At 46.3% G+C, this 27,522-nt stretch overlaps 1 protein-coding gene across 2 annotated transcripts; it reads left to right on the top strand.

The window, feature by feature from the left end:
* Nucleotides 1-724: 724 nt before the first annotated feature.
* On the top strand, nucleotides 725-27,522 carry METTL2A (methyltransferase 2A, tRNA N3-cytidine). 2 transcript variants are annotated; one of them, XM_005311055.5, is made up of 9 exons: nucleotides 725-942; nucleotides 2,529-2,620; nucleotides 8,024-8,403; nucleotides 10,539-10,588; nucleotides 12,238-12,298; nucleotides 13,898-14,037; nucleotides 17,238-17,344; nucleotides 17,567-17,632; nucleotides 20,020-22,458. In XM_005311055.5, exons 1-9 carry the CDS (start codon nucleotides 830-832, stop codon nucleotides 20,190-20,192), a joined length of 1,182 nt encoding a protein of 393 aa, XP_005311112.2. In that variant the 5' UTR covers nucleotides 725-829; the 3' UTR covers nucleotides 20,193-22,458. The 2 variants fall into 2 exon arrangements, with proteins under 2 accessions (XP_005311112.2, XP_042699971.2); XM_042844037.2 differs by lacking the exon at nucleotides 20,020-22,458 and adding an exon at nucleotides 27,313-27,522 and having other exon boundaries at nucleotides 760-942.

Genomic DNA, 27,522 nt, shown 5'->3' with positions numbered 1-27,522 from the left:
ATCTGTTAGTCTTTAAGGTGCCACCAGCCTCCTTGTTGTTTTTGTAGATACAGACTAACATGGCTACCCCCTGATACTTTTGTTACATAACTGCACTCAAAACAATGTAAAACTTTAAAGCCTACAAGACCACTCGGTCCTATTTCTTGTTCAGCTAATTGCTCAGACAATCACGTTTGGTTACATTTGCAGAAGATAATGCTACCCGCTTCCTGTTTACACTGTCATCTGAAAGTGAGACCAGGCATTTGCATGGCCCTGTTGTAGCCGGTGTTACAAGATATTTACATGCCAGATGTGCTAAAGATTCATATGTCCCTTCATGCTTCGGCCATCCTTTCAGAGGACACGCGTCCATGCTGATGAGGCTCATTAAAAAAATAATGCGTTAATTAAATGTGTGACTGAACGCCTTGGGGGAGAATTGTATGGCCCCTGCTCTGTCACGTGGTGGAAGAAGGAGCAGCTGCGCCTTTGCTCCCTGAAACCAAACTGCAGCGCTGGGTGGGATGGACCCCTAGGGCCGGGCGCTCCAGCACCCCTTGCCCCCCCCCCGCGAGACACGTGCCACGGGTGGGCGGTGACCCCGCTGCTCGTGGGGCTGATCCCCGCCCCGCTCTGGGGCTGCGCAGCCTCTGGCCCTGGCTCGGTGGGGGCGGCAGCCTGCGCGAGGCGCGTGCGAAGGCTCGGCCCGGGCCCCGCCCCCCCAACAACCCGCCAGTTCCCGCCCCTCACAGGCCCCAGGCCGCCTCCCGCGGGGCAGCCGAGGGAGTTCTCTCTCCGGTCGGACGGCGGGTTCCGGTTCCGGTTCCGGGTCGCGCAGCCTGTCATGGCGGCGCCCAGTGGGCCGGAGGCGGCGGCGGCGGCGGCCCCTGGGAGGAGGCAGCCGTTCGGGAGCCGCTTCCTGACCGACCCGAGCCGACTCTTCCAGCACAACGCCTGGTGAGGCGATTCCCGCCCCGGGGGAAACGACCCCCCTTTCTGCCAGCAGCCTCCCCCCGCCCGGCGGGCACCGACCCCCCAGCCCCGAGGGGCACCGATCCCCCCCCCCAGTCCTGGGGGGGTCACCGACACCCCCCCGCGAGCAGCCTCCCCCCGCCCCGGCGGAACTAATCCCCCCCCCTCCGTGCGGTCGCGCTGCCTCCCCCAGTCTTGGGGGGTCACCGACACCCCTCCCCCCGCCCCGGCGGGCACCGATTCCCCCCCCTCTGCGCGCTCGTGCTGCCTCCCCCAGTCCTGGGGGGGGGGGTCACCGACACCCCCTCCCCCGCGTGTAGCCTCCCCCCGCCCCGACGGCACCAAGCCCCCTCAGCCCCGAGGGGCACCGATCCCCTCCTCTGCGCGCTGGCGCTGCCTCCCCCAGTCCTGGGGGGGGGTCACCGACACCCCCCCGCGTGCAGCCTCCCCTCGCCCCGGGGGCACTAATCCCCCCCCCCTCCGTGCGGTCGCGCAGACTCCCCCAGTCTGGCAGACACTGACACCTCCCCACGTGCAGCCCGACCCCCCAGCCTCGCTTGGTGATCCAGTTTTGGATTATATGACTCAAAGTCGCTTCATAAATGTAAATGGTCAATTTCCTTTTTCCAGAAATGAGACATTCTTAGGGGTTTACGGTTCTGTTTCTTTGTCTTTTGTCTCTATCAAATAGTGATGAAAGAATAACCCATTTTAGGGCCTGAAAAATTCTGCTAGGCCCCTATATTCTTCTTTGTCCTGTCTCCTTCGCATCATCTTGCTTCGCTCTTTTTAAATTATCATTTGCTTTAATGCCTGTGCAGTTATGTATGTACATTGAAACTGTCAACATGTTCTTAACATCTGAAAGTTTCCCTGGATCCAGTGCTATCTCTAGGATATTCATGCATATTGTTCAATATTAAATCTGTGTACGAATTAAAGCTATTTTAGTACATGACAGGTGAGTCGTTTGCTTTGTCAACAAAGGGTGCCTATTAGTGTGAAATGTGATAGTGATCTTGTGGCAAAAAGAAGAACAGGAGGACTTGTGGCACCTTAGAGACTAACAAATTTATTAGAGCATAAGCTTTCGTGGACTACAGCCCACTTCTTCGGATGCATAAGAAGTGGGCTGTAGTCCACGAAAGCTTATGCTCTAATAAATTTGTTAGTCTCTAAGGTGCCACAAGTCCTCCTGTTCTTCTTTTTGCGGATACAGACTAACACGGCTGCTACTCTGAAACTGATCTTGTGGCGTGGATTTGTGTCCATTAAAACTGGATGGGCATCCAAAACCATTCACATACACCTCTGAACAGCCATCACATGTTGATCAGCTTTAGATCACTACCTAACTGGCCCAGATTTGAATTGGAGACCTATATATGAAACCCCTATTATTACCAATTCAGTGAGCCGTCTAATTCCCTCCCTTTATTTGCTTATTAAGAGTGTTTTTGGTTCTTAATTTATCAGACACTGAAATGCTGTTACACTGCCCAGCAGCTTTCTCATTTTTTTCCCCGTCTTAACCTTCCTAGCTAAGTAGCTCATTTTATTTTTCCCAACAGGGATAATGTAGAATGGTCTGAAGAGCAGGAAGCCAGTGCAAGGAACAAAGTTCAAGAGAACAGCAGGCAGCTTGTTCCACAAGACAAACAAGGTACTTCTAGATGCCGCCGTATTTCTTACAAATCTTGACGTGTCAATACAATAGCTGACAATTCTAGCCAAAACCAAAGATTCGCCTTCATTTATTCCCCCAACATTTTTTCCAAAACTGCTGATTTTAATCAGACGCAGGGTCTGTTTAGTATAAGGCAAGGGGCTGATTCTGTTCTGCCTTCATGGCTGTCTATCTCTCTAGCAGCTTAATGACTTCTAACATTTTATCTTCAAGTTCCTTGTGTGACGTTATGCTGCTTGTGAAATAAGCTCAGTCTTTCGCCTGTTAAGCTATAGGCAGTATTAGGGGTGCCCATATTTATCTGCATTAAGTTAATGGTAATAGTTGAAACAGACTAAGAAAAATGTGAGTTTATCCAAGATCCTGCATTGAATGTTTGGCACCAAATCTTAGGATTGGAAGGGATCTCATGAGCAGGGCCGGCACCAGCTAAGCAAGCTGGTGCTTGGGGCAGCAGATTGTTGGAGGCGGCATTCTGCCCAATCTTAGGGTGGCACGGCCCTTTTTTTTTTTTTTTTTTTTTGTTCCGCTCTGGCTGCCCTGTAGGGGGTGGCGACACGGAGAACCAGAGCGCCCTGCAGGGCAGTCCTCTTCCTTCCCTCCCCGCCGACCGGAGTGGAGCCCTCGTGGCAGGCGGCAACACAGCGGGAGGGGCCGCATGGCAGCACCCCTGTTGTAGCTCTGGCTGCCCCCTTCTCTCTCTCTCCCGCCCGCTCCCTCCGCCTCCCCCCCCCCCCCCCCCCCCCCCCGCAGCCAGTCCCCCCTGCACCTGCACTCCAGCCATGCTGCTGGTTTTTTGTTTTTTTTTTGCTTTGCCGTTCTGGCCGCCCCATTTTTTTTGTTGTTGCTTGGGGCGGCCAAAAAGCCAGAGCTGGCCCTGCTCATGAGGTCATCTAGTCCAGTCCCTTGCACTTAAGACAGGACCAAGCATTATCTAGACCATCCCTGACAGGTGTCTGTCCAACCTACTCTTAAATATCTCCAATGACAGACATTCCACAGCCTCCCTAGGCAATTTATTCCAGTGCTTAATTACCTTGTTAGAAAGTTATTCCTAATATTCCATCTAAACTGCCCTTGCTTCAATTTAAACCCATTTCCTCTTGTCCTATCCTCAAAGATTAACCAGAACAATTTTTCTCCCTCCTCCTTGTAACAATCTTTTACATACTTGAAGGCTGTTATGTCCCCCCTCAGTCTTCTCTTCTCCAGCCTAAACAACCCCAGTTTATTCAATCTTCCCTCATAGGTCATGTTTTCTAGACCTTTAATCATTTTTGTTGCTCTTCTCTGGACTTCCTCCAATTTCTCCACATCTTTCCTGAAATGTGGCACCCAGAACTGGACACAATAGTCTAGTTGAGGCCTAATCACTGTGGTACTAAAGTTCTAAGCTGTTTCTTTCAAATTCCCTTCACTTGCTCACACCTTGGTGCAGGAAATGTTGGCGTATCCATCACTTAAACTCTCAGTAGTTATAAATCTGAATCAAGCTGGAGAAGCATAGCTCTGCAGCTGATGTTTTGGTTAAAGCTGCTCTAACGTTCACCCAGCCCCTTTCCTCTCCTGCTCTGAGATCTCATTCTACGTTACAAAAGATAGCGGAAGTGTCCTGCTGTCCTCTGCTAGATCTTTCTCTCAAGATCTAGACTAGATTTGGTTGATGTTACTTGTTATATCCCACCTCTCGCTTGGATGTAGCTAAATGGGAATAGTCTATGTTGGTGTTTCTACAGTAGACTGCTCCTGGGTATCAAGCTGGACCTTCTTCTTTAATGAAAAGTAAAGGGGCATGAGTCTATTACATCTGTAAGGCAAAAATGCGAACTGTGATGGGGCTATTCAGGTCCTTTCCATGTAGCATTCCATTGTGTTCACAATAGCACGCTTTTCACTATGGCTAAGACTGACCCTCCTAAACTCTTATGTCTAGATTCTCAAAAGTGCTCAGTACCCAGCAGCTGCCATTGTGATATCCAACATCCTGAGTTCATTTGAAAACCAAGCCACTAGAGAATACTGCTATCCACTAGCTTTGCTTACTCCCAGAGTAGAGGAGAGATGGGAACTCTGCCACCTCTGTGGGACTTAATATACTGCTATAATTCAGTGCATGGCACTCTGTAGTGGTATTCTAGACAGAATGGAATCCCTGCTGAAGCTCTAGTAATCTAAAGCACGGGTAGCTACACTACAGAGCAGTACAATGCAAAGTAGGATCTTGGTTGTTACAGCTGTAGTATCTTGTGGAACAGATGGGCCTTCAGAATTTATTTTGAAGGAGAGGGGAGGGTGTCTCATGTATGCTGTTTGGGAAACAGTAAACTAGCTGGAGGCATGGAAAAAGCAGTGTGGCTTCCACCCTTTCCCTTTGGAGACAATAATTCATTGGGTCCATGGAGTCTCTGATTCCCTCCCCATCTTCTGTGGCCAGTAATTTTTGTTTGGGGACATATTTCATCCAAGAGAGTCCTCTAGTGTGAAGGGGTGATATGGGCTGGACTTTGGGGGTTGTCCTCACAAGGAAGAGCTGATCTCTCTGGACTTCCAACCAAGGAAAGAGCTCTGCAGAAATCCAGCTCACACATGGACGTCCTCGCACACTAGAGTTCTGACTAAAAGGAATATTTTTAATATTCTTGACCTTGAAGCAGGAATTATGGGTGAAGTTCATTGGGCTATGCTGGGAAAACGTCAAATTAGAGCATTATAATGGATCTTTCTGGCCTTAAAATCTATTTTTTGAGTGATGCTTATCAGCTGGTCCTTGATTTCTTGTTCTTACGCTGCACTGATGTGAGGTCTTTGTTGTTTTACAAACAGTAAGTTCCACAACATCCCTGAGGTAGGTATGGCTTTATACAGGTCTACTAGAAGGACCACCACACCTTAGCCGCGGTCCAGTAATGCACAGCACTACTGCATCATTCTTCAGGACAGGAAGTGCATAATATCTTATGCAGTGGATATCACAGGAGGCATTTAGGTCAGAGGTTCTCAACCAGGCGTACACGTACCCTTGGGGTACGCAGAGGTCTTACAGGGGTTACACCAACTCATCTAGGTATTTGCCTAGTTTTACAACAGGCTACATAAAAAGCACCAGCGAATTCAATACAGACTAAAATTTCATCCAGACAATGACTTGTTTATATGGCTCTATAGACTATACACTGAAATGTAAATACAATATTAATATTCCAATTGATTTATTTTATAATTATATGGTAAAAAGGAGAAAGTCAGCAATTTTTCAGTAATAGTGTGCTGTGACACTTTTGTATGCTTATGTCTGATTTTGTAAGCAAGTAGTTTTTAAGTGAGGTGAAACTTGGGGGTAGGCAGGACAAATCAGACTCCTGAAAGGGGTACAGTAGTCTGGAAAGGTTGAGAGCCACTGATTTAGGTAATTAGAATGTAGATCGCTGAGTTAAAATCTTGCCAAGACACCAAGGTTAGCATCCCCTACATGTATGAAAATGTCGTGGAATTTTATTAGCACCTCATGTTTTCTCATCTGAAAGATGGCACCACTAGCACTGTACTTCCTTGCCGCCACATTAAGGCATTGGTTCCATGGAGCTCAGGAAAAACCGCCAGCTACTGAATCAACATTACTACTTCCTCTGCAACTTGAGTGGTCTTTGAATGTCTCCCGTGTAAACACTGAATGGGCTTGACCCTGCTTAGCTTGAGATCTGATCGGATCACAGCATGAGGTGCTATGGCTACAGAAATTAAAATCTCTCTTGACTTGGTCCTGAGGGCATGGCTCTTTACAAGGCCCTTATAACCGAGATAAAGTTAGAGGGATTATTTTTATATTTAGTAGTTTTTCAGGATAAATCCTGCTAAAAATACACCCAGAACTGACTTTTCAATTCTTTGCCAAAACTATTTTTTTCTCCCTTGCCCAAGCCTTCTTTTAGACTGAGACTGCATTTCTCCCCAGACATTTCCAGCCTTTTTTTCTTTATCCTCCTTCAGACCTCTCTTAAACAGTTAGGGAGATTCCAGCTTAATTTTCTGTGTCGATGGCTGGCTCAAGAGTAACTCCAATTTTAATGGATGCCCCCTTTTCCCTGCTTAAGCCGTCTGTCCTTGGTGGGTGGTAGAGAAATAGAGTGAGAGCTGTAGAAGAGGGTGAGTAATCATAATCGTAGGTGAATTTTCTGAGTTCAGTAAATAACAAGTCACTGTCCAAAGTTGTTTAAGGGCTTGCATGTTGCTGAAATGCAGCTGGAGTCTGTGGCCCTCGGCCATAACACTTCCAAGTTGATGAGTAGCATAAGGGCACTGAAATTAGTTATCTCTTCCCAGCACAATAGGCCAGGACTGCTCATGCCAAAACCTCACTTGAGAGAGAGGCTCACCACATTTGGAAGATGCTAATCAGTTCCTCATGCTGAGTCCATTTCCCAAGAGAGGAAGCAGCTCCAAGAACGGTATTAGGTATCTGAAATCTGTGCAGTCATGTCATGGAAATTTTCAGGCCATTTCTGATCCCATTAGAAACTCACTCAATCACCTCCATTCCGCATCCGCAACAGAGGGGAGTTCTTCCTGCTCTTGCTCGCTATTGTGTTGTTCATCTTATGAAATCAATCCAGGAGGTCTGAGGGATTAGAATCTGCTAGGGATAACACTCCCCACTAAGGTTTCTTGGGTGCATGGGGGGAGCAGACATTTCCCTTTGTCTTCTTTTCCTCAGAAATGTAATCTCAGAAATGTCTGATGCCCTAAATTGCACAAAACACTGGAAAATAAAATACTGGGAGCAGTCCTGTACTGGTAGTCAGACTAAGTTATAATGATGTTTCTAATTTCACACAATTTCAAAGCACGCTGCAAATACTAGCTAAGCCTTGCATAGCCTCTGTGAGGTAGATAAGTCCTATCCCATTTTTCAGATGGAAAGCTAAAAGGCCTGATCCCAAAATATACTAAGCACCTTCATCTCTCATTGACTTCACTGGGAATAGGAGGTGCTCTGTACATCTCAGGAGTGAAGCCCTAAATGACTTTCCTCAGGTCCCAGAGAGAGTCAATGGAAGAGATAGGGAATAGGACCCAGAGGTTCTTTATCAGTTCTCTACAAGTAGAAAAGGCCTATCTCAGTGCCGTGAAATCGAGCTAGAAAGGCAGACAACTTCTTTCACAAACACCTTCCTTTTTTATTCCTAATGAGGTAGCGTGGTGTCATAGCTGGGGAGAGGCAATCGGACTCAAATCAGGATGCTCCTCAATGAATAACCCTAATTCTTAAATAAGTTGCTAAATACAACATGGAGCTTGTGACCCCTGTTTGATTAAACTGATTACAAGCTAAGACCTTTGACTTGTCTTCTGCTGACCTTTCTTCTGTGTCTTTGCTTACAGATGAATATGAGCTCAATGCTAATGAATACTGGAATGATTTCTATAAAATCCATGAAAATGGCTTCTTCAAGGACAGACACTGGCTGTTCACTGAATTTCCTGAACTGGCACCAAACCAGAACCTAAGTCAACCTGAGGCTTCTGCATACAAAGATGGTAGCACTAGAAAACCCATAAACACCGGCCTGGGGAGCTGTGAAAATGGCCTTTGTTCATTGGAAACCAGAACACAAGAGCATCATCAATTGGACTCGATGAAAGACGGTAATAATATTATCAACAGACTCGACGCAGATGGAGAAGCAATACTGAAGTTGGGTGACCTGAAACTAAGTGATGGTGACTTCCCAGGATCCTCTGCCACTTACCGTATACTAGAGGTAACTTCAGGGAATGAGAGAAACAGCATCTTTCCCAAGTGAATCAAGCTTGCCATCAGAACCTTTGTTCATGAAGGTGACAGACTTCAAACTAACAGGTCGTCATGTACAACCTCACCAAGTCCTACAGTGCAGCGCAACTTTACATACAGAACCAACCGTCTTTCTTACAAATCTATCCCAAAGCTCTTTACAGAAATGAATAATAGGAGGGAAGCGGTAATATAGGCAAGGAGAGAGCTTCATTTTCAGCTGAAATTTGATATGAGGGAAAGATTCAGGAAGGTTGCTACAGAGGAGAAGGCCCTTGTACCAGCATTAGTGAGACTGAGCAAAGACAGAATAGATATATTGACAGAGTTTGAGGCCAGAAGGAACCACCAGATCATCTAATTTGACAACCCACCCCCCCAATATTTCACAGGCCACTAGCATTACCCAATACCTTTACAATAAACCCAACAACCAAAATTAGACCAAAGTATTACAGCCCACGGGAGACTAAACTATTATGTGCCACAGGCAGAGAATAGGCTTGCCCAAGACCTCTGCGATGGCAGAGAAGTGATTCAGTGAGATATGCCCAGATAATCCTGACAAGTGACTTGTACCCCCATGCTGCAGAGGAAAGCGAACCCCCCCCCCCCCCACACACACACACAGCAAGCAGGGTGTTGGGGGGATAGAGAGAGGACCATAGCTGTGAGATGGACTGGAGCAGCTCAGTAGAGGGTGTTAAAAACATAGAGGAAAACTTTGAACTGAATTAAGCCTGTTGGGTTTTGGTTCAGATTGGTCTTTGTGACCAACTAGTTCCCAAAGGGATCAGTATCTGACTGTGTCCCGCACTGAGGCCTTCTGAGATTCAAAAGGCAAGTTATTACTATCTGATGTTGAAGTAACAGCTGAGGTCTCAACATGCATTCTCGTTGTGTAAAGAGCTGGTTTGTTAACCGTGTTCCGGAAGCTTCTCTCTGTCCCTGGGTTCTGCTCCTGAGTCTGTCTGACTTGAGTGACACAAAACTCTGAAAACTGTATTGCAGACCAAAAAAACCCTACGCAGTACAGCTAAGGAATTCTCAGGTAGTTGTGAGGTCTCAAAATGGTGATGCATAAGGGGTATCAACAGCATTCCTAGAACAGATTATAGAACTCATTGGCTAATAAACTATTAAAGCTGAAATATTTGTGCCGAGTTTGCCGACACAAAATGTCACTGTGGATGATCAATCATCATATAGCTGTGGCTGATTCCATTGAAGAGTTGCGTTAATAGCAGCGGCCGGCCACCTGTTCTGTTGGAGCCCTGTTCTCCCAGAGGTGAGTCAGCATAAACAACTTTGCAGCTCTCTGCAGGATCCTAGCACCTAAAACCCCGTTAGAGGCAACTTTCCGTACTATTAAACCATCTCTGCTTTCATACCCCACCCGTATGCTTTCTGCACCCGCCGGCATTTCAAACAGCCAATAGTACATTCCATTCTGCTTACTTCAGTCCTTCCACAGAAGTCCCTAAACATTCAGGAACAAAAGCCGCGGAACTAAATTGTATGGCTTCTCTTCTCTTCAAATGAAGGTGAGGGGTAAGGGGCAGTAGCACTGCAGGCCCAGTTATAACTAGGGATAGTAGGAGAGCCATCTAGAAAGGGAGACTGAAATAATAGGGTGCAGCTAGAACAGAAAGAAAAAGAGAGCAAAGCAAATCTCCCCTCCTCCCCCACCCTTCCTCATTGTCTCTGTATGGAAATGAAACTGACTAACCTCTGGCCTTTGAGGCTGCCTGGGTGACTCATACTGGTTGTTATGCTTGCAATTCCAGCAATAATAACTTTCAAGAATATCCGTGATCCACACAATCTGCCAGACTGTTGGTAGAATTAGGTAGCTAGTTTGGTGGCTTCCTGTGGATGCTCGGCTGCAGGGCCTGATCCTGAAAGGTGCTGAGCATCTTCATCTCTTATTAATGGGCATTGCAGGTGTTTGTTGCTGTTTGGGATTGGTCCCCCGTAGGTTGCTGGAAGATCATTTTGTGGCTGGAGGGTGATGCTTTGTAACAGCTGCTAAGTGCAGACTAGAAAGCAGGTGTCAGTGAGGAAAGCAGGACAGGTGTGTAACTGGCTGCTCTGTTTCTGCAGGTTGGCTGTGGTGCTGGAAATACGGTCTTCCCAATCTTGCAAACCAACAAGTAAGCAGCTCTGATTATTGACTACTTGTAGAGGACAAAATTAAGCACTGGAAAGGATGTTGTGCTCCACTCTTTTTTTTTTTAAATGCATAGACTCATTGCATATAAAAGAGGCTAAACACAAACACACCCACTTGTCAGTTCTGTCCACACACCTTTGAATGATTGAATTGTGGTTAAAAGGTTGCTGAGAGTCCACAGGATGCATTTGGTGGTCATGAAATTCTGCACATCCACTCATCTGTGGCTTTCAAAGTACTCTACAGACAAGCTTCTCAATCTCTGTTTTCCCTCCTTTCCCCCAACATTGTAAGCATCATTGTACAGATGGGGATGACGGAAGCACAGAGGCGCTAAGTAACTCATCCAAGACCACACAGCAAGTCATTGGTAGAGATGCGGATGAAGCCCAGTGCTCCTAATTCCCAGCTGCGTGCTGTCACCATTAGACCCACTTCTTCCCTAAAATTTACTGTGCAAGTTGAATTGATTTTAAATCAACAATTTTAATCCTGATTTAAATCAGCAAGCACCTTGATTTAAGTCAACGATTTTGATCTTGTTTTGCATTTGTACTTTAGTTCTTTTTCTAATGAAAGGTTGCTTCTCATTGGCTGGTAACCATTAAAACTTTGATTTGCTAAACTAAATATAGCCTTTACGCTAAATTTGGTACTGCTTGTTGCTAACCAGGAGGATACACTATCTCAATACACATTTATTTAAGTAATTATATAGCTTAATTTACATTATTCAGATTCTTAATTTTTAACTTTTTTTATTATGTTAAAAAAAATTGTGAATGATGCATTTCTTTTTTACTAGATGAAGATTAATTTAGATGGAAATTGGAATTCAATTAAAATGCACAAAACCAGCATTTTAAAATGTGTGTTTATTGCTTAAATACAACTACCGTAAATGTGGTGGATTCATAAGAAAAAAGATTAACAACATGTTTAGTATTTAAAACTAACTGATTTATTAAACAAATGAAGTATTGTGTGTAGTTAGTGAATTGAACTGATTGTTTCTGGTCACCATTTCTTTCAAGATTTTAGAACTAGTAGTTTTCATCCTCCCACGCCTCGTTTTTATTCATAGAGTGAGAGTTAAAAAAGCAGGAAAATTTTGTTTTATTTTTCCAATCAGTTTCTCAACTTTGAATGAACTCGTCATTAAACTGAAATAGTTGAATAAATTGAAATGAAGAAAATAGTGGCTCTGCTCCTGCCATGCGGGCAGGGGACTGGACTCGATGACCTCTCGAGGTCCCTTCCAGTCCTAGAATCTATGAATCTATAAGAAACTGCTGTTGTCAAAAGATAGTTTGGCACTTCGACAAAATCTGTTATAGGTGCTTAGCCAGTGACTGCTACCAGTTCAGTGCTTTGATTTTCTTTAAAACTTTGGCAGCAAACATGTAGTGCCTGAATATTTTTGACTTAAATTATTTTAATAGATTATAGTAAGTGTAGGTATTAATGTTAGGTTGTCATCATTTCAAATTTAATTTTAAATAGGCTTATTTTTAAAAAGAAAAATATATTTAGATTAAAAATCCAGGTTTTTTTATGTTTAATTTATATCCACCCTGAGGACCAATTGGGGCACGTGACTGTTTCCTGTTTCTTTTGCATTTATTTCAGTGATCCGGGACTCTTCGTTTATTGCTGTGATTTTTCCAGCACAGCTGTAGATCTTGTCCAGGTAAACTAAATATTGTGTAAGTTCTAGATGAAGTCACAGCTAGGTGGAGGCAGCTGAACCTGTGCGGCATTGGCAAAGATCTACAATTAGCACTGCCTTCGTTAGTGCAGTTCTGCTGGCAGCTTGATCTTTAGCTAGAACTGGATACGACCGCTCAGTGTAAGTAGATTGGGGGATCTGGCCATGGGAGGCTGCAAGAAGGAAGGGAACAGGATTAAATTTTTTTTAAATAAAAAGGCAGTTTGACAATGGTTCTGGAGAAGTAAGTCTGCTTTCCCGTCTCCTGTTATCAGCCTCATTTTTTCCAGACCAGATGCTGTTTAATTGGGCAACTGCTGAAGTTTTGAAATCTTTAAAACTCTTTCTTACAGCCTCAGTCAATTAATATTATTCTTGAGTCACTTGCATCATGGATGTAACCACAGGTCTGGAAGTAGCATTTAATTGCTGCTGCCCAGGCAGCTGGTGCGATGTCATGGTGGATGCTGACTTTGTTGTGTGGGGCAAGGGTTGACTTTGGCTATGGAATAGCAGGTATAAACGAACAAATCTGTTTAGAATGGAGTTTGGAAAACTTAGCTAGAGTGTTAAATTTACCAGGCCGTTTGACATGAGAGATCGTGAGGGGGGAGAAGGATAGCAGCAAGGGGCAGCCGCTCCAGTATGACTATTGGTGCTCCCCACCTTCCCAAGCAGCCACAGAGTGAAACTGACCAGAATCTGCATGTCATTGGGAGCTGGGGTTGTTCCACATCTCTGTAAAACAGTCCCCTTCTGTTTAGGAATCTAAATATGGTTTTAAGAGCCTGGCATTAGATATCCTGGTTTGAAATGTTTAACCTAAGGGCCCAGTGCTACCCTACAGAAATCAGTAGGAGTTTTACCATTGATTTCAGAGGATCAGGTTTAGGCCTTGACTCTCTGTGCTGCTATAAAGGGGAGAATTCCAGCTTCATGGTATAAATCACCCATTTCTAGCCTTGATCGTTTGTGAGAGGTTTGACCTTAAAGCTGTCGCTGATCCCACAGTCTGGCACTGCTTTTTTTGGCAGTAGTGAAGGACTGAATAGAATGAGTCCAGAACTCTCTTATAACTCTGCCGTATCGACTTAATAATTTTCCATAGTTCCCCTCCACTTCCCTTTCTCGAATATTCTAATGATAATAGCTGTACACACAGGGGTTATTCTGAGATGGACCCAAGGCCTCTGGGGGTATGTCTACGCTGCAGCAAAGGGCATGCCTCCCAGCCCGGATATACAGACTCACGCTAACTCCGCTCGAACTAGTGCGCTTACAAATAACATGTGGCCATTGCGGTGTGGGCGGTGGTTCAGGCTAGCTGGTCAGGCAGGCTTGGACTTGGATGGCTACCCCGAGCCATCGCCCATGCCACAGTGTCCACACTGCTATTTTTAGCACACTAGCTTGAGTGGAGCTAGTGCGAGTCTATCCTGGGCTAGGGGGCACTAACCCAACCGCAGTGTAGACATACCCTGGCTCTTCCAGCTTTTCCACGTGAAAGTGAAATGGAGACTGTGCAGCCAGGTAGTGTGGGTATTTGTGTCTGACAGTGTCTGTATCCTCTTTTAATTGCAGACCAATGCAGAGTATGACTCTTCTCGCTGTTTTGCCTTCGTTCATGACCTGTGCAAGGACCAAAGCCCATACCCAATGCCAGAGGAGAGTCTTGACATCATTATTCTCATCTTTGTCCTATCAGCTCTTCTCCCAGAAAAGTAAGTCGGCCTCCACTACAGCACCAGCAATTCACTGTAATGAAAGGAGAAAAGGCTGCACATGACTAACGCAGTCGAAGCCCCTTCATGGGGGATATTAAAGTGATATTGTCAGGTTAAAAATTCTATAGTGAAATAATCCTTACCTGTGTTACTGAACTCTAAATTGAACCTAGTGTACTCCTCACCCTGTGCTCTTTGTATACTTTGTGCATTTCATTCCACTTGGACAGTGAACAAGCAGTAGGGTCAATTTCACTTTTTGGATTTGCCCCCTTAGAGCAGTGCTCCAAAGTCTGGGCTGCAATTGCTGCCAGGGAACGTCTGAATCCAAGTAAACTATTCCCATGGACTTTTTTTGCTCCTGAAATGGCTTCTATTAATATTAAGCTATATAAAACTTCATTTTATTTACATGCCTAGATTTTGGTCCTAAATTCACCAGGCAGTGTCATTTCTACAGATGAGCACAGAGCTCCCGGGCAGTGTCCCCATTAACACTGTGCTCACTTTGCTCATCTGTAAAAATGGGTGCAGCATAATATTTTACCTATCTCACAGGAGTGTTGAGGTGGAGAGCAAGATATCTTACCTGTGTTCAAAATACATCAGTTGTATGTAGTGCATCTCATGGCAGGACAGAGAGACACTTGGTGATAGTAGGAGTGTCAGATAGCAACATGGTGTGAAGGTAAATGCCATTTACAAACCAGTATGTACTTAAATAATTACCCACTGTCCATTGTTTGGCTAGCGTTCAAGAACCTTTTCTGAGGTGACTAATCAGGAAGCCCGAGTAGCCAGCGCGATGTCATCCGCATACGCTAGAAAACTTATTTCAAGGCACAGCAGTTAAAGCCTAGAAAACAATGGTCTCATGTTCCCATCTGAACTATATCCAGGCCAAGAAGACATTAAACATCAATTTCTGTGGGTTACCATTGATGCACAGTCATCATCCATGGTACCTGGGGATAACCCTGGACTGCGCGTTCGGCTTCCGTCGCCACCTTGAACAAACCAAAAGGAAAACAAAGGCCAGGGTCAACATCATACAGAAGCTTGCAGGACCATCTGGGGGAAGCGGTGCCCGCATGCTCCAAATATCGACATTCGCTCTGGTCCATTCTGCAGTGGAATACTGTGCCGCGGTTTGGAGCGGAATCCCCCACACCATTTTAGTGGACACGGAAATTAATGCCGCTCTTCGCGTAATTAGTGGCACCCTCACATCAACACCACATCCATGGCTATCAGGACTGGCTAACACATTGAGCCAGCAAATATCCAACGAGATGCTGCAACAGTTATGGAGTACATAAAGATCATGGCAAATACCCCACTACCACTCCACCCTGACCTAGAACAGCCGCCTCGCCGCCAACTAAAATCAAGAATATCCTTTTGGTCTCGTGCCACAGCCTTCTTGCAGACGACGGTCTGAAGCCTGGGCGGCTGCAGATGTACCAAACAAAAATCTAATCGACAAACCAGCTGTGCAAGTGCCGAGCTTCTCCCCACGGTGCATATGGACAGCTCTAAACCATATCCACACCCGACGTGGAAGATGTGCATAATTACTCCGTAGGTGGAAAGCGAGGGAATTGCTGAAATGTGACTGGCATGGTGCAAACTGTCGGCCACATCCTGGACGATTGCCCAATCCAAGCTTATCCTGGAGGTGTCACAGCCATGCCCATGGCCACCACCCCCTCTGCTCTGGGCTGAATAAGAGACCCGAAGAGCCAACTGTAGTCATGCCTTTGCTTTCACTGTTCCACTATCGCCATACGGAAGAAGACGAGGCTGACTGTGTAGCTACATTGTCTGTATGTAACAGAGAAGCTGCTTGTGGTTAATAAACACATTCTGATTGGTGGGCACTGTTCAGTGGCACTCATGGACTGTCTTTGAGCTCTGTGTTTCTACAACAGAGTCCTGGTCTGTGACTGGGGCTCCGAGACGCCATGATAGTACAACAAACAAACAATGAGTGGGTCTGTAATTGTGCACCCATGGGATAACCTTCTCCGCTGGCGGCTGACCCCTAGCATGGCACCTCTTTGAATGTTTCAGGCTCTCTTGGCGAGGTCTCATCGAGCCAGAGCATATGGAGACATGACTAGCCAAGCCTGGGGATGGCTGAATATACTGAGATGGGTTGGCCTCTCATGGCATCTGGCAGTTTCAGTGGGGGTGTGATTCACTCTTCTGAAGTGGGAGGGCTCTGCTCCCAAAAGACTGGGAAATCCTGCCTTGCACTGTAAGTATCTATGCCAACCTGTGTTTTCTGAACTAGCTAGAAACCCCTGAGAGCAGGGTTATAACAAAGATGCTGTACACCTGGGTGCCTTACAGCTTAGGCTCGCGTTTCAGAGCTGCTAAGCACCAACAGCGTCCGCTGAAGTCCATGGTGGCTGCAGGCGCTCAGCACGTCTGAAAATCAGGCCCAAGGTGCCGCAGGTTAGGCACTCACGGAAATTTCATGGATACGTTCATAGATTCTAAGGCCAGAAGGGGCCATTATTATCACCTGGTCTGACTTCCTATAAAACACAGGCCAGAGTGCCTCGCCCAGTAATTGCTGTATCAAGCCCATGACACGTGGTTGAGCTGTATAGCATATCCTTTAGAAAGACCTCCAGCCTTGACCTTTAAGACATCAAGTGATGGAGGATCCACCACGTCTGGATGTCCATTGTTCCAGTGGTTAACTGCCGTCACTGTTAGAAACGTTTGCCTTATTTCTAGTCTGATTTTTGTCTAGCATCTAGGATGCCTGCCCAAACTCTCGCAGGAAATCTATGCAGAACCATGGATAGCACTTGAAGATCCTGTGTTAAAATCACGTGACCACTTCCTCTCATGTGATGCCATTTTACAAAGACTGTCAGATAAACAAAATTATAGCCTACAAGTCCGCGTGTATAGATGCAATCCAGTTTATTGGGACAGCTGCTGACAAATCCACAGCAATCTTCATATTCTCCACTATAAACCTGCCCTTTTAAGAACCTCAAATCAACTGAGCTGTTTAAAATGAGAATTTTTCACTCGAGTCATAAGTTGTAAATAAAAGTCTAAACATAAAGGAACGCTGTCTCTTTGGTAAGCTCAACTCATTCTAATGATCTGAGGGATGAAGGAAGCAAGCGTAACTTTGAAGGCTGTTGAATTTTCCTAATTTGCTCTTTTCCCAGGATGCAGCGCGTCATGAACAGACTGAGCCGGCTTCTGAAACCAGGAGGAATGATTCTGTTACGAGATTATGGTCGTTATGACCTGGCACAGCTTCGGTTTAAGAAAGGTATTACCTCCTTCCGCACTGGAACCCTTGCCACATCAGGGATGGGTGATGTGAGAGTGTCTGCAGAGGAGGCTGCCGTGTCTAGGAGACAGGCTGATCACTTCCCCTTCAGCACAGAGTGCAGTAGGGGGCGGAGATTGCCATTTGGCTTCTTGTGCAGCTGATTGGCTGATTTAAAATAAGTTAGGTGGGTAATACTGTCTGAACAACTCTTGCCCCCAGGTCGGTGTCTGTCCGATAACTTCTACGTGAGAGGCGATGGGACCAGAGTTTACTTCTTTACACAAGGTAGGAGATTAGATCTTGTATTCCCGACCTTCTCACCTTCCTCATTCCTATGTGTGGGGAAATTCTGCAAATCCCCCAGAGGCGAGCAGCGGACTCAGACATACCCTCTCCGGACCGGGCTGAAACGTTCGAGGTTTGTCAGTTGCATGGAGAGCTGGGCCTGTTGATCATTGTGAAATATGGCTCAGTGCGTTCCTTCGTGTAGTGGAGAATTTTTCCCGATCTGCCTCACGTGCAGAGGGTCCTCTCGCAGTGGAACTAGTGTGCTTGCTGCACTGGGGGGTCGGGGGGAAAGAGTGGAGGGGAGCAGAATCTGAGGAGGTGTGGGGAGGGGCATTCCCTGGATGCTGTTGCGTGAGGATGGAGCCAGAGGGGCCAGCACTCTGAGGATCATGTCTTCTGCCTCCCCCAATGTGGGGGCACTAAAGACTATTCTGGCTACTGGGCTGGGGTAGCCTCAGAAGAACCTTTTCTTCTCCACCTGTCACCCCCTGCCCTCCTACCCCCCAGACAAGTTAGTGATATCGGGCACCTCTATCCTACTGCTGGTAATCATTAGTCAGGTCTCAAATGATCAGTGTATGTAGGGCAGTGGTACAACTGCAATGAGCTGATCAGGTCACCGCACGGGCGTATAGGTTACAGCTCAGTCATTCTAAAATGGGTGTTTGGAAAGGAAGAAAATGGCTGTCTGGCAAAGGTTTCAGCATGGCAGGTATGGGATAAAAGAGCACAAGCTGGGACTTGTTAGCCCTTTGCTACAGAAACACTGTAAAATCACATGCTCCCAGAGCTGCAGTTACACTGGGTCTCTCCCCAGCACTACTAGGTCTCTGGCTTTACATGCAGCCAGAGCATCAGGGCACCCTGGTACAAAATGCACCATGCCGCCTATCGCTTGTGTTTGGACTACTTGGCTATAGCATTGTTCAGGCTTGGAGGGCACTCGGTGTCTTGATCAGCCCCACCTTGATGTGGCTTTTCTGGGATGTTTTTGGATTAATGACCACAATCCATATCAGTAGAGCCCTACCAAATTCACGGCCATGAAATACGCTTCACGGACCATGAAATCTGGCCTCCCCCTGTGAAATCTGGTGTTTTGGGAGCTTTTACCCTATACTGTGCTGATTTCACAGGGCAGACCAGATTCCACAGGGCAGAAAGGGGTCTTGACCCAAAAGGGAATTACAGGGTAGGTCACAAGGTTATTTTAGGGGGGTCGTGGTATTACCACCCTTACTTTGGCACTGTCTTCAGAACTGGGTGGCCGGAGAGCGGTGGCTATTGGCCAGGTGCCCAGCTCTGAAGGCGGTGCCCCGCCTACAGCAGCATAGAAGTATGGGTGGCAATACCATCCCATGCCAACCTTACTTCTGCGCTGCTGCCTTCAGAGCTGGGTGGCTGGAGAGTGGCGGCTGCTGACTGAGGGCCCAGCCCTGCAGGCAGCAGCACAGAAGTAAAGGTGCCAATACCATACCAGGCCATCCTTACTTCTGCGCTGCTGCTGGCGGCAGCTCTGCCTTCAGAGCTGGGCTCCCGGCCAGCAGCTGCCGCCGCTCTCCAGCTGCCCAGCTCTGAGGGCAGCTGCAGCCAGCATTTGCACAGAAGTAAGAGTAGAAGTACCAACCCCCATCCCCCCACAATAACCTTGCGATCCTCCCACAACTCCTTTTTGGGTCAGGACCCCTACAATTACAACACCGTGAAATTTCAGATTTAAATAGCCGAAATCACGACATGTACTATTTTAAAAATCCTATGACCATGAAATTGATCAAAATGGACTGTGAATTTGGTAGGGCCCTATATATCAGACATACAGGACTGTAAGCTTAACCCTAGAGCATTACAGCATGGACATGATCCTGTAGGGTGCTGCGTGACCTCCACTCCCAGGGAGTTTGGGATTTGAGGGTACTTAGCATCTTTATCAAGCCCCTTGAAAAACACATTCCCTAATCTTGGAAAATCCGTCCCCTCAGGCATTCGTGGCTGGACAATGCCCACCCCTTCATTCTAGGGTTGCTGCTGTCTTCCCTTCCTCCTCCCCCTTGCTCTCTATGATGCCGATCGTCCAAGCACTTCTCTTCCCCCTCAGTAGAGCAGAGCAGAACATGTACCCCAAGGTCGGTGTTAACTCTTGCCACGAGATGATCACAAGGGTTGGCAGACTAGAGAGAGCTTGACACATCCAAAGCTAGGTATCATGTGGTCCTTTCATTTGACTGTGGAATCAAAAGCACTGGATTTTTTCCAGCACTTCCTTGAACCTTCAAAGGAATCTTTTGGCCCCCACTTAGAGCAGTTTAGCTTACAATAAGCAAGCGTTGATCAAATTAATGCTTCTGCTATCTTAACCGCCGCCTCTTCCCCACTCCTCCTAGATGAATTGGATGCTCTTTTCACCACGGCCGGGTTGGAAAAAGTCCAGAATCTGGTCGATCGGCGCCTGCAGGTGAACCGAGGGAAACAAGTGACGATGCATCGAGTGTGGATCCAGTGTAAATACCGCAAGCCCTTCCCTGCAGGGCATAAGGAGAACGGGCACATTCATTAGCAAGGCATGTCTATCACATGTGCTGTATCTGGACTTGCTGGGACTTTCCTCCTGTGCAGCGTGTGGCACTGAGCAGACTTGTCATACCATGCTGAATTCTGACGCCTCCTGCAATGACCGGACTAGTCATAAGTTCACCTGCTTTGTGTGCAAGCTGGAGCTATGCTGAGGACAACTCCACGACAATACCTAGTTACTAGTCTTTGTTTTTAAAATTAAGGGTGACTAACAATTTAGCTAAGAAACGGGCACTCACTGTCTCTTGTTGAGCCTGAGCAAAATGAGTAACGAGTCCTCTGTCTTCCGAGTGTCTGCAGGAAAAGGAACAGGAGTTTGGATCTTATCTTCAGGTTTTGCAGTTTGCAGGACAGTGGGGTTCATTGCAGCCATCCACTCCACCCACACCAGCTCCTCCTGCCCCATCACCTTTTTGTCACTTGCTGCTCCGGGTATTGAAAACCAAAGTCACATGACTTGCAAATCAGCTACAGCGAGGGGTGGGTTGCCCTAACAGGTTTTAAAAGTCAGGCTGGCTAGTGAGTGCAGATTCATTCCAGGCCTGTGCAATCTCACAGAGAGAGAATCACCTTCCATCCTCCATAAGGTAATCAACTGACTCAGTGTGGTGGACGGTGTCTAGTAGTTAACTTACTGGAAGCCTACCACAAGGTTCAAAAGCTATCCTTGTGTTCCACACCTTTGGGAGCCAGTTTTTTTTTTTTACTCTGGGGAAACTGTTTTAAATAGAGCGCGAGGATACAGAACTGATTTGCGATCAACTTTGCCAGCCATGGTTTACACCACTACTTACGTCTTTCCAAGCAAGCTAGTGTGCTGTACTGCATCTGCGCTGAGGAGATCCAGGTTCAAGTCAGTCAAGCACGGAGTAAAAATAGCATGTTGTGATCGGTGTCAAAGTACAGACCAGAATAGACAATCATTTCTGATTGTGGATTTTCACATGTATAGAGTGGAGAAGGTGGGGGAAATTCCATCAAGCCTATGTTTAATTATCAGGATAGGAAGAAAATGACCAGGTTTGTGGGGGGAAATGGGATTTGCTAGGTGTGGGAGGGGAGAGACTGGAGGGGATTTGGGATGCTTCCGAGTAGCTGCTGACTTGTGACTCTCCTTCTCTCCATCTATCTTCCACCACAACCTTCTTTTCCCCTAGTGCCTACCCCTCTCAGGATCTCTATGTTGGAGAGAACCCAGCCTGACACCTTCCTAATGACTTGTTTTGGCTGACATTGGGGGGAGAGGGGCCAGGGCTGTGCCTATGCAATCTAGTGCACCTAACATGCCATTCCATTCACAGCACGTATATTTTGATGGTGAGATGATCATGGGCTAAGAGTACCTACACAGGAAGGAGATGTCAGCTCCTAAGGGGCTGTTTCATCTCGCTGACAAAGACATAACAAGAGCCTATGCCTGGAAGGGTGAAAGGGGAAGTAAAGAGAGAAGAATTTGCTCCTGTCCCTTAGAAATCAATGGGAGCTTTGTCATTGAGAGTAGAAGTCAATAGGAGCTTTGTCATTGAGACAGGACTGGGCCCATTGGCTTGACTGGTGCTGGGAGAGCCCTCAGGCATCGTGGTGACATCTCCTGTCACCGTTGTCATGTTTAGGAGCCGGCCCTGTTGATTCGTGACACTGCCACCACACAGCCAGCCTGTCCCTCTGCAATTGTCATTCCTAACTCCGTAGGGTGATGCGTTCCAAGGCTGAGTACAGGTGCAAAGGTGACCCAGCAAGTCCCTTGGAGCCTCCCTTTGAGTGCCGTGCATGCTGATGCTATTTTCATGTTTAAAGTCAGACTCCAAAACAGTTCTTTGCGAATACCTGATTAATGCTTGAGAGAACAGCTGGAAGAAAAGTTCTTGTTAAAGGTGCTACAATCCTGCTCCTTCAGTTCAGGGTTGAGAGAACTTTCAAACCACATGGATGGAGGAGGAAAAGACCAGACTCAAAATGCCTACTATTTCCAAGGCAAAAAACGTATGGAGAAGGCATCTTTTCTTCACAGATATTTAGGCTTGGCAGGATTCAATTTTTATTTTTTATGATTTAGGTGGATATTGATATTGAATTTTATGCATTTTTATCAATTTTCACAGTTGTGGGAAACTATGGGGGGGAAGACAATAGCAATTTAGTGACCATAGGTGTTGAGATTCAAAAAATTAAAGCTTTATAACTGTTCAAACACAAATTATCAACCTCGCATATCAAAATATACCAAATAAACACCCTGAAGTCAAAAACCCTAAGTTCTCACGCAGCATTTTTCTTACTTTGTCTACCTGTAAATTTCAGTTATTATTGATGGAAGTATTTGTGTGTGTGTGTGTGTGCGCGCGCAGTGAAATCATTTGCCAAGGTTTATTGATAAAAATCTGAGAACCCTGAGAAAACGCCTCAGTATTTCAGTTAGACATTAAAAAAATTAGATACTGGGTTTGGAAGAGGTTTTAATATTCATAGAGAGTTAGTGCTTTACAGCCATTGAATAAGACAGGTCTCTGCCCTGAGGAGCTTACAGGGGAATGGACACTACCTAGACAAAAGTGTTTGCTTGAAACTGAGACTGGAAGAATAAATGTCTGCTTTTAAGGTAATGATAGCATCATTGCTCACAGGAGCTCCTTTTCTCTGAGTCCTGGTGATGCTTGTCTCTTCCCCTCATCCCGCCCAGGAGATCAAATCAAGTTTAGGAAAGAATAATCCTGTACTTCTCCGGCATGACATCCCTCTGCCTCTCATCTAACCAACCCTGCCTTTGTTTAAATGTCACCTTTCCAGAGACTGCTGGCACCTGAGAGTTTCCTGCAGTCCCTTCCCCCAATCCCCAGAAGGAGCTGTCCCTTTTGGGGATAGTTTTATCTCCCTTGAAGGAGAGTTATTTACTGAAGTAAACAAGCAGTATAATTGGGGGGAATTAAAGTAATTAGAAAAATTCCTTATTAATCACCCAAGGGTTTGTTGTAACACAAGGAAGGCTATTTCTTTCATTATAAATTATTCATTTAAAGCTGATGGATCCCGTAAAAGCAGTTCACACGCTTTTAAAAGAGTTAAAATGAAGTTTCTTATGATTGTTCTACTAGCTAAAAGGCTCTTACCACATCTGTCTGGTTTTAACTTAAGCTTCATGCAAAAACTGGCAACCATGCAGCCATGAATATTTTTTTTAACCTAGTTTGTTCTGTTTTAGCATTTAAACAGGCACTTGGAATAAAAAAAGTACTGGTTAAACATGATTTTGTTTTAGATGTTACTGGTCCATCAATGGCTATTAACCAGGATGGACAGGGATGGTGTCCCTAGCCTCTGTTTGCCAGAAGCTGGGAATGGGCGACAGGGGATGGATCACTTGATGATTCCCTGTTCTGTTCATTCCCTCTGGAGCACTTGGCAATTGGCCACTGTCGGAAGACCGGATATTGGGCTAGATGGATGTTTGGTCTGACCCAGTATGGCCGTTCTTATGTTCTTGAAAGCAACAGGCTTAGTGGCCTTTATTTGAACCAGATCTACTACAGACCAATGGATAGGGCCCTACCAAATTCACAGTCCATTTTGGTCAATTTCATGGTCATAGGATTTTTAAAGTAGTACATTTCATGATTTTGGCTATTTAAATTTGAAATTTCATGGTGTTGTAATTGTAGGGGTCCTGACCCAAAAAGGAGTTGTGGGAGGGTCACCGGGTTATTGTGTGTAGTTCTTGGGCTATTCCAGTCCTGGCCCTACTGGAGCAGAGAACGCTGCGTAGACTGAATTACATGATGGTTTTATGATGTATAGAAATAAGATCATTAAACTTATTGTCACTAATGTCTTAGAGCAGAGGGCTCTCGACCTTTTTCTTTCTGAGCCCCCCCCAAGACGCTATAAAAACTCCATGGCCCACCTGTGCCACAACAACTGGTTTTCTGCATATAAAAGCCAGGGCTGGTGTTAAGGGGTAGCAAACAGGACAATTGCCTAGGGCCCCATGCCGCAGGGGCCCCTGTGCAGCTAAGTTGCTCAGACTTCGGCTTCAGCCCCGGGTGGCAGGGCTCGGGGACCATGTGGTGGGGCTTCAGCTCTCTGCCCTGAGCCCCAGCGAGTCTAACGCTGGCCCTGCTTGGCGGACCACCTGAAACCTGCTCACGCCCCCCCAGGGGGCCCCGGGCACTTAGTTGAGAACCACTGTCTTAGGGAATTAAAAGCTAGGTTGGCTGCCCTAGGTTGGGTAGGTTAGTAGCATCATGTTAGCTTAAAAACATTCTGAACATGTTGGTTCTGAAGCCCCTTGGTTGGAGAGATGGAGAGAAACTCAGTGTATTGGGCCACGTGGCCCATGCCTGTCTCCCCCTTCACCTCCATCCCAAAAGCCACATTGTAAAATTGAATGTATCATTTCAATGAAGTTTTATAGTCTGTAAAACTAATAGGTGACCCTTACTGGCCCTTGACAACTAATGGACCAACTGAAAGTGGGTGTGGTTGAAAATAAATAAATTAATTAATTGAGATATCCTATCTCCTAGAACTGGAAGGGACCTTGAAAGGTCATTGAGTCCAGCCCCCTGCCTTCACTAGCAGGACCAAGTACTGATTTTGCCCCAGATCCCTAAATTGCCCCCTCAAGGATTGAGCTCACAACCCTGGGTTTAGCAGGCCAATGCTCAAACCACTGAGCGATCCCTCCCCCCGCAATGGTAGACATCCTGATTGCAGAGAGTGCTACCATTGCACGGAAATGAAGGCCAATTCCAACACATCTGGCCTCTGGAGGAAGTCAGGTGGTGGCATATTATTTTTCAGTGAATCATGTGCTGGACTCATAGTCCAGAGGCATGATTCTTCTCTTTATCCATAGGCCAGGCATAACATGGGTAGCAGCATACAGATGTCTCCTACACTGTTCCACTGAATTGGGGGGATCCCTTGTATGGGAGTCAGATTAATTTCCAAAATAAAATTTCTAGTTGAAAAATCTGTTGAAACCAGCCCTTTTCCTCAATAAGGTTTGGTGCTGATTAATTGGATTTCTGAGCTTCTACTTAGAAAGCTTACAACTTCAAACACCTAAACAGAGCGAGGGTGGGGTTATAATGTACAAGCAAATGACCACTGGGAGGAATGGCGCAGTGTGGCACTGATGAAGCATTATACTGAAGGCAAGTGCTGTGATGAAGTGTAGGGAGAGGGGGTCTTTTATAACTGAGTTGTAGGCTATGTCCACATTAGATAGTTGTATTCAAAAAATTCCCATCGGAGCTACCTACTTCAGCTGCACAGGTGGGAATTCTGATGTAAAATTCCTTAGTGTCAGAGCACCAAGGATTTTACAGACATTAATCAACAGCCTGAATGACACTTGTACATGTTTTGGAGGCAGTGCAGAGCAGGAAGCATGGGTGTCGTATGCAATTATCCATCCTACCTAAAATGGGTCATGCCTCATTTTGCACTAGCTAAAGCTTCCATGTGCCCTGCAAGAGAAGCCCCCAAGTAGAGTGTGGTGCTATAAACCAGTCTGGAGTTGGTAAAGACATGGATAGCCATGGTTTCGTCTGCATCAGAAAAGGAAAGGATGACATCTTGTGACCAAGAAAATATGGTTGTGGCCCAGTTGTGCTAGGTGCTGTACAAACACACAGAAAAAGACAATCCCTTGCCCCAAACAGTTTCATCTTGCTCCAGTCTAACAGACATTAGCTGATGAGATGAACAGGTAAGTAGGGGTAGGGGTTTCGGGGACATAAGGTCATAAGAATAGGACGTGTGCAATCCTTAGTCAATTGGGTGGTAATCACAGCTCCCCACCTATTCCTCGTCTGACCTCGTATATAACACAGGCCACAGAATTTCACTCCGTGCCTGCTCTGAGCTCAGTAACTTGTGGTTGATCTACAGCATAATCTTTTAGAAAAACATCCAAGCTGGATTTAAAGAATCCAACTGATGGAGTATGGACCACGTCCCTTGGTAAGTGGGTTCTGAACCTTGCCAGATGCTAGAAGAGCAGGGCAGTTGCTGGCCTCGCTGAAACAGAGAGGTAGGCCCAGATCCGCAAAGGGACTTATTCAGTGTGATGCTGAGTATTGCTGTGCCTTTTAGGTGCCTAGAAAATCACAGGAACAGCCCTGCAATCCACAGAGCCTGAGTCAGCCGCCCAGACTCCTATATAGTGATAGGGGAGAGAGCGACACCTTAGACTGTGAGCCACAAGCCAGCATGTTATACAGGGAGCTTGCCTAAGCTAGCCAACAGGAGATGCTGACCAGGAGGGGATGTGCTAAGCCATGCCACCTCTCAGAGATAGGTACGAAGCTAGAAGGCAGTCCTTAGCCTATGGCTAGGGTATTCATCCAGGGTGTGGGAAACCCCTTCCTTCTGAGGGGGAGAAGGAATTCGAATAGGGCTTTTCCACCGCTCAGGTGAGCGTCCTAGCTGCCAGGCAATGGGATATTTTGATGTGAGGCTTCCTCAATCCCTTCTATTGAAATTGTTCCCCTTTAATGAAAATTTGAATAATTAAATATTAATTGGGGCTGAGAAAGAGTTCGAATGCCTCTATGGTCTAGCAGTTAGAGCACTCACCTGAGAGGGGCCACAGCCTGTTCAAATTCCTTCTCCCTCTCAGGAGGAGGGGGGACTTGAACCAGAGGTCTCCCACCTATGAGGTGAGTACACTAGGCTAAAGGTTAGAAAGGAGCTCCTTCTTGTTTTGTGTGAGCTCACCTGAGGTAGCTTCTGGGCACACCTACCAGACTGGGTCCCTGCATATGACTTAGGTGGCAAAATGCCTATCTTTCCCGCTTTGTGAATCGCACTGGGGCTTACGCAGGAGATAGCCGTCTGGGCAATTAGCGTGAAGCAGGAGTGCACATGCCCAGAGCCAGAAACATGAGCGTCTAGGGCCCTTTTGCTGCAAAAACTTAGGTACTGAGAGAGTTTAGGCGCTTACAGGTTTAGGGCGACAGCCAAGCAGGAGTTTTGTGGCTCCCAGTGGTGCCTAATAGGACTTAGGAATCTAAGTACCTTTGTGGATCACACCCATAGAGCTCAGTAACCTTAGTATAGAACGAAAGTGCAGCTTGTAGCATCCCTCACTCTTCCCCCAGGGGCTCCACACGTTGAACAAGCGATAGGAAGAGACTGAACCCTAAGAAGCTCCACAATTGAGGAAAAGCAGCGTGTGGAAGAGGAGCAATATCCTAAATCTCTTCAAAGGAACGAGCAAAACCATACTGAAGTGACTGCAATCCATCCCACTACATGACTCAAGGCTGCTGGTGTAACGAAATAGCTTTATAAAGAGGTTATTGGACCCT

Source organism: Chrysemys picta, chromosome 24, assembly GCF_011386835.1.
Source record: "Chrysemys picta bellii isolate R12L10 chromosome 24, ASM1138683v2, whole genome shotgun sequence".
In the NCBI taxonomy this organism is placed as follows: Eukaryota; Metazoa; Chordata; order Testudines; family Emydidae; genus Chrysemys; species Chrysemys picta.
This window is presented reverse-complemented; position numbering and strand designations above follow the sequence as displayed.

Coding starts and splice junctions, on each gene's coding strand:
- METTL2A (XM_005311055.5), top strand. CDS start 830: ATGGCGGCGCCCAGTGGGCCGGAGGCGGCGGCGGCGGCGGCCCCTGGG. Junction 2,621..8,023: donor TGTTCCACAAGACAAACAAG/GTACTTCTAGAT, acceptor CTTTGCTTACAG/ATGAATATGAGCTCAATGCT. Junction 17,633..20,019: donor AGTTTACTTCTTTACACAAG/GTAGGAGATTAG, acceptor CACTCCTCCTAG/ATGAATTGGATGCTCTTTTC.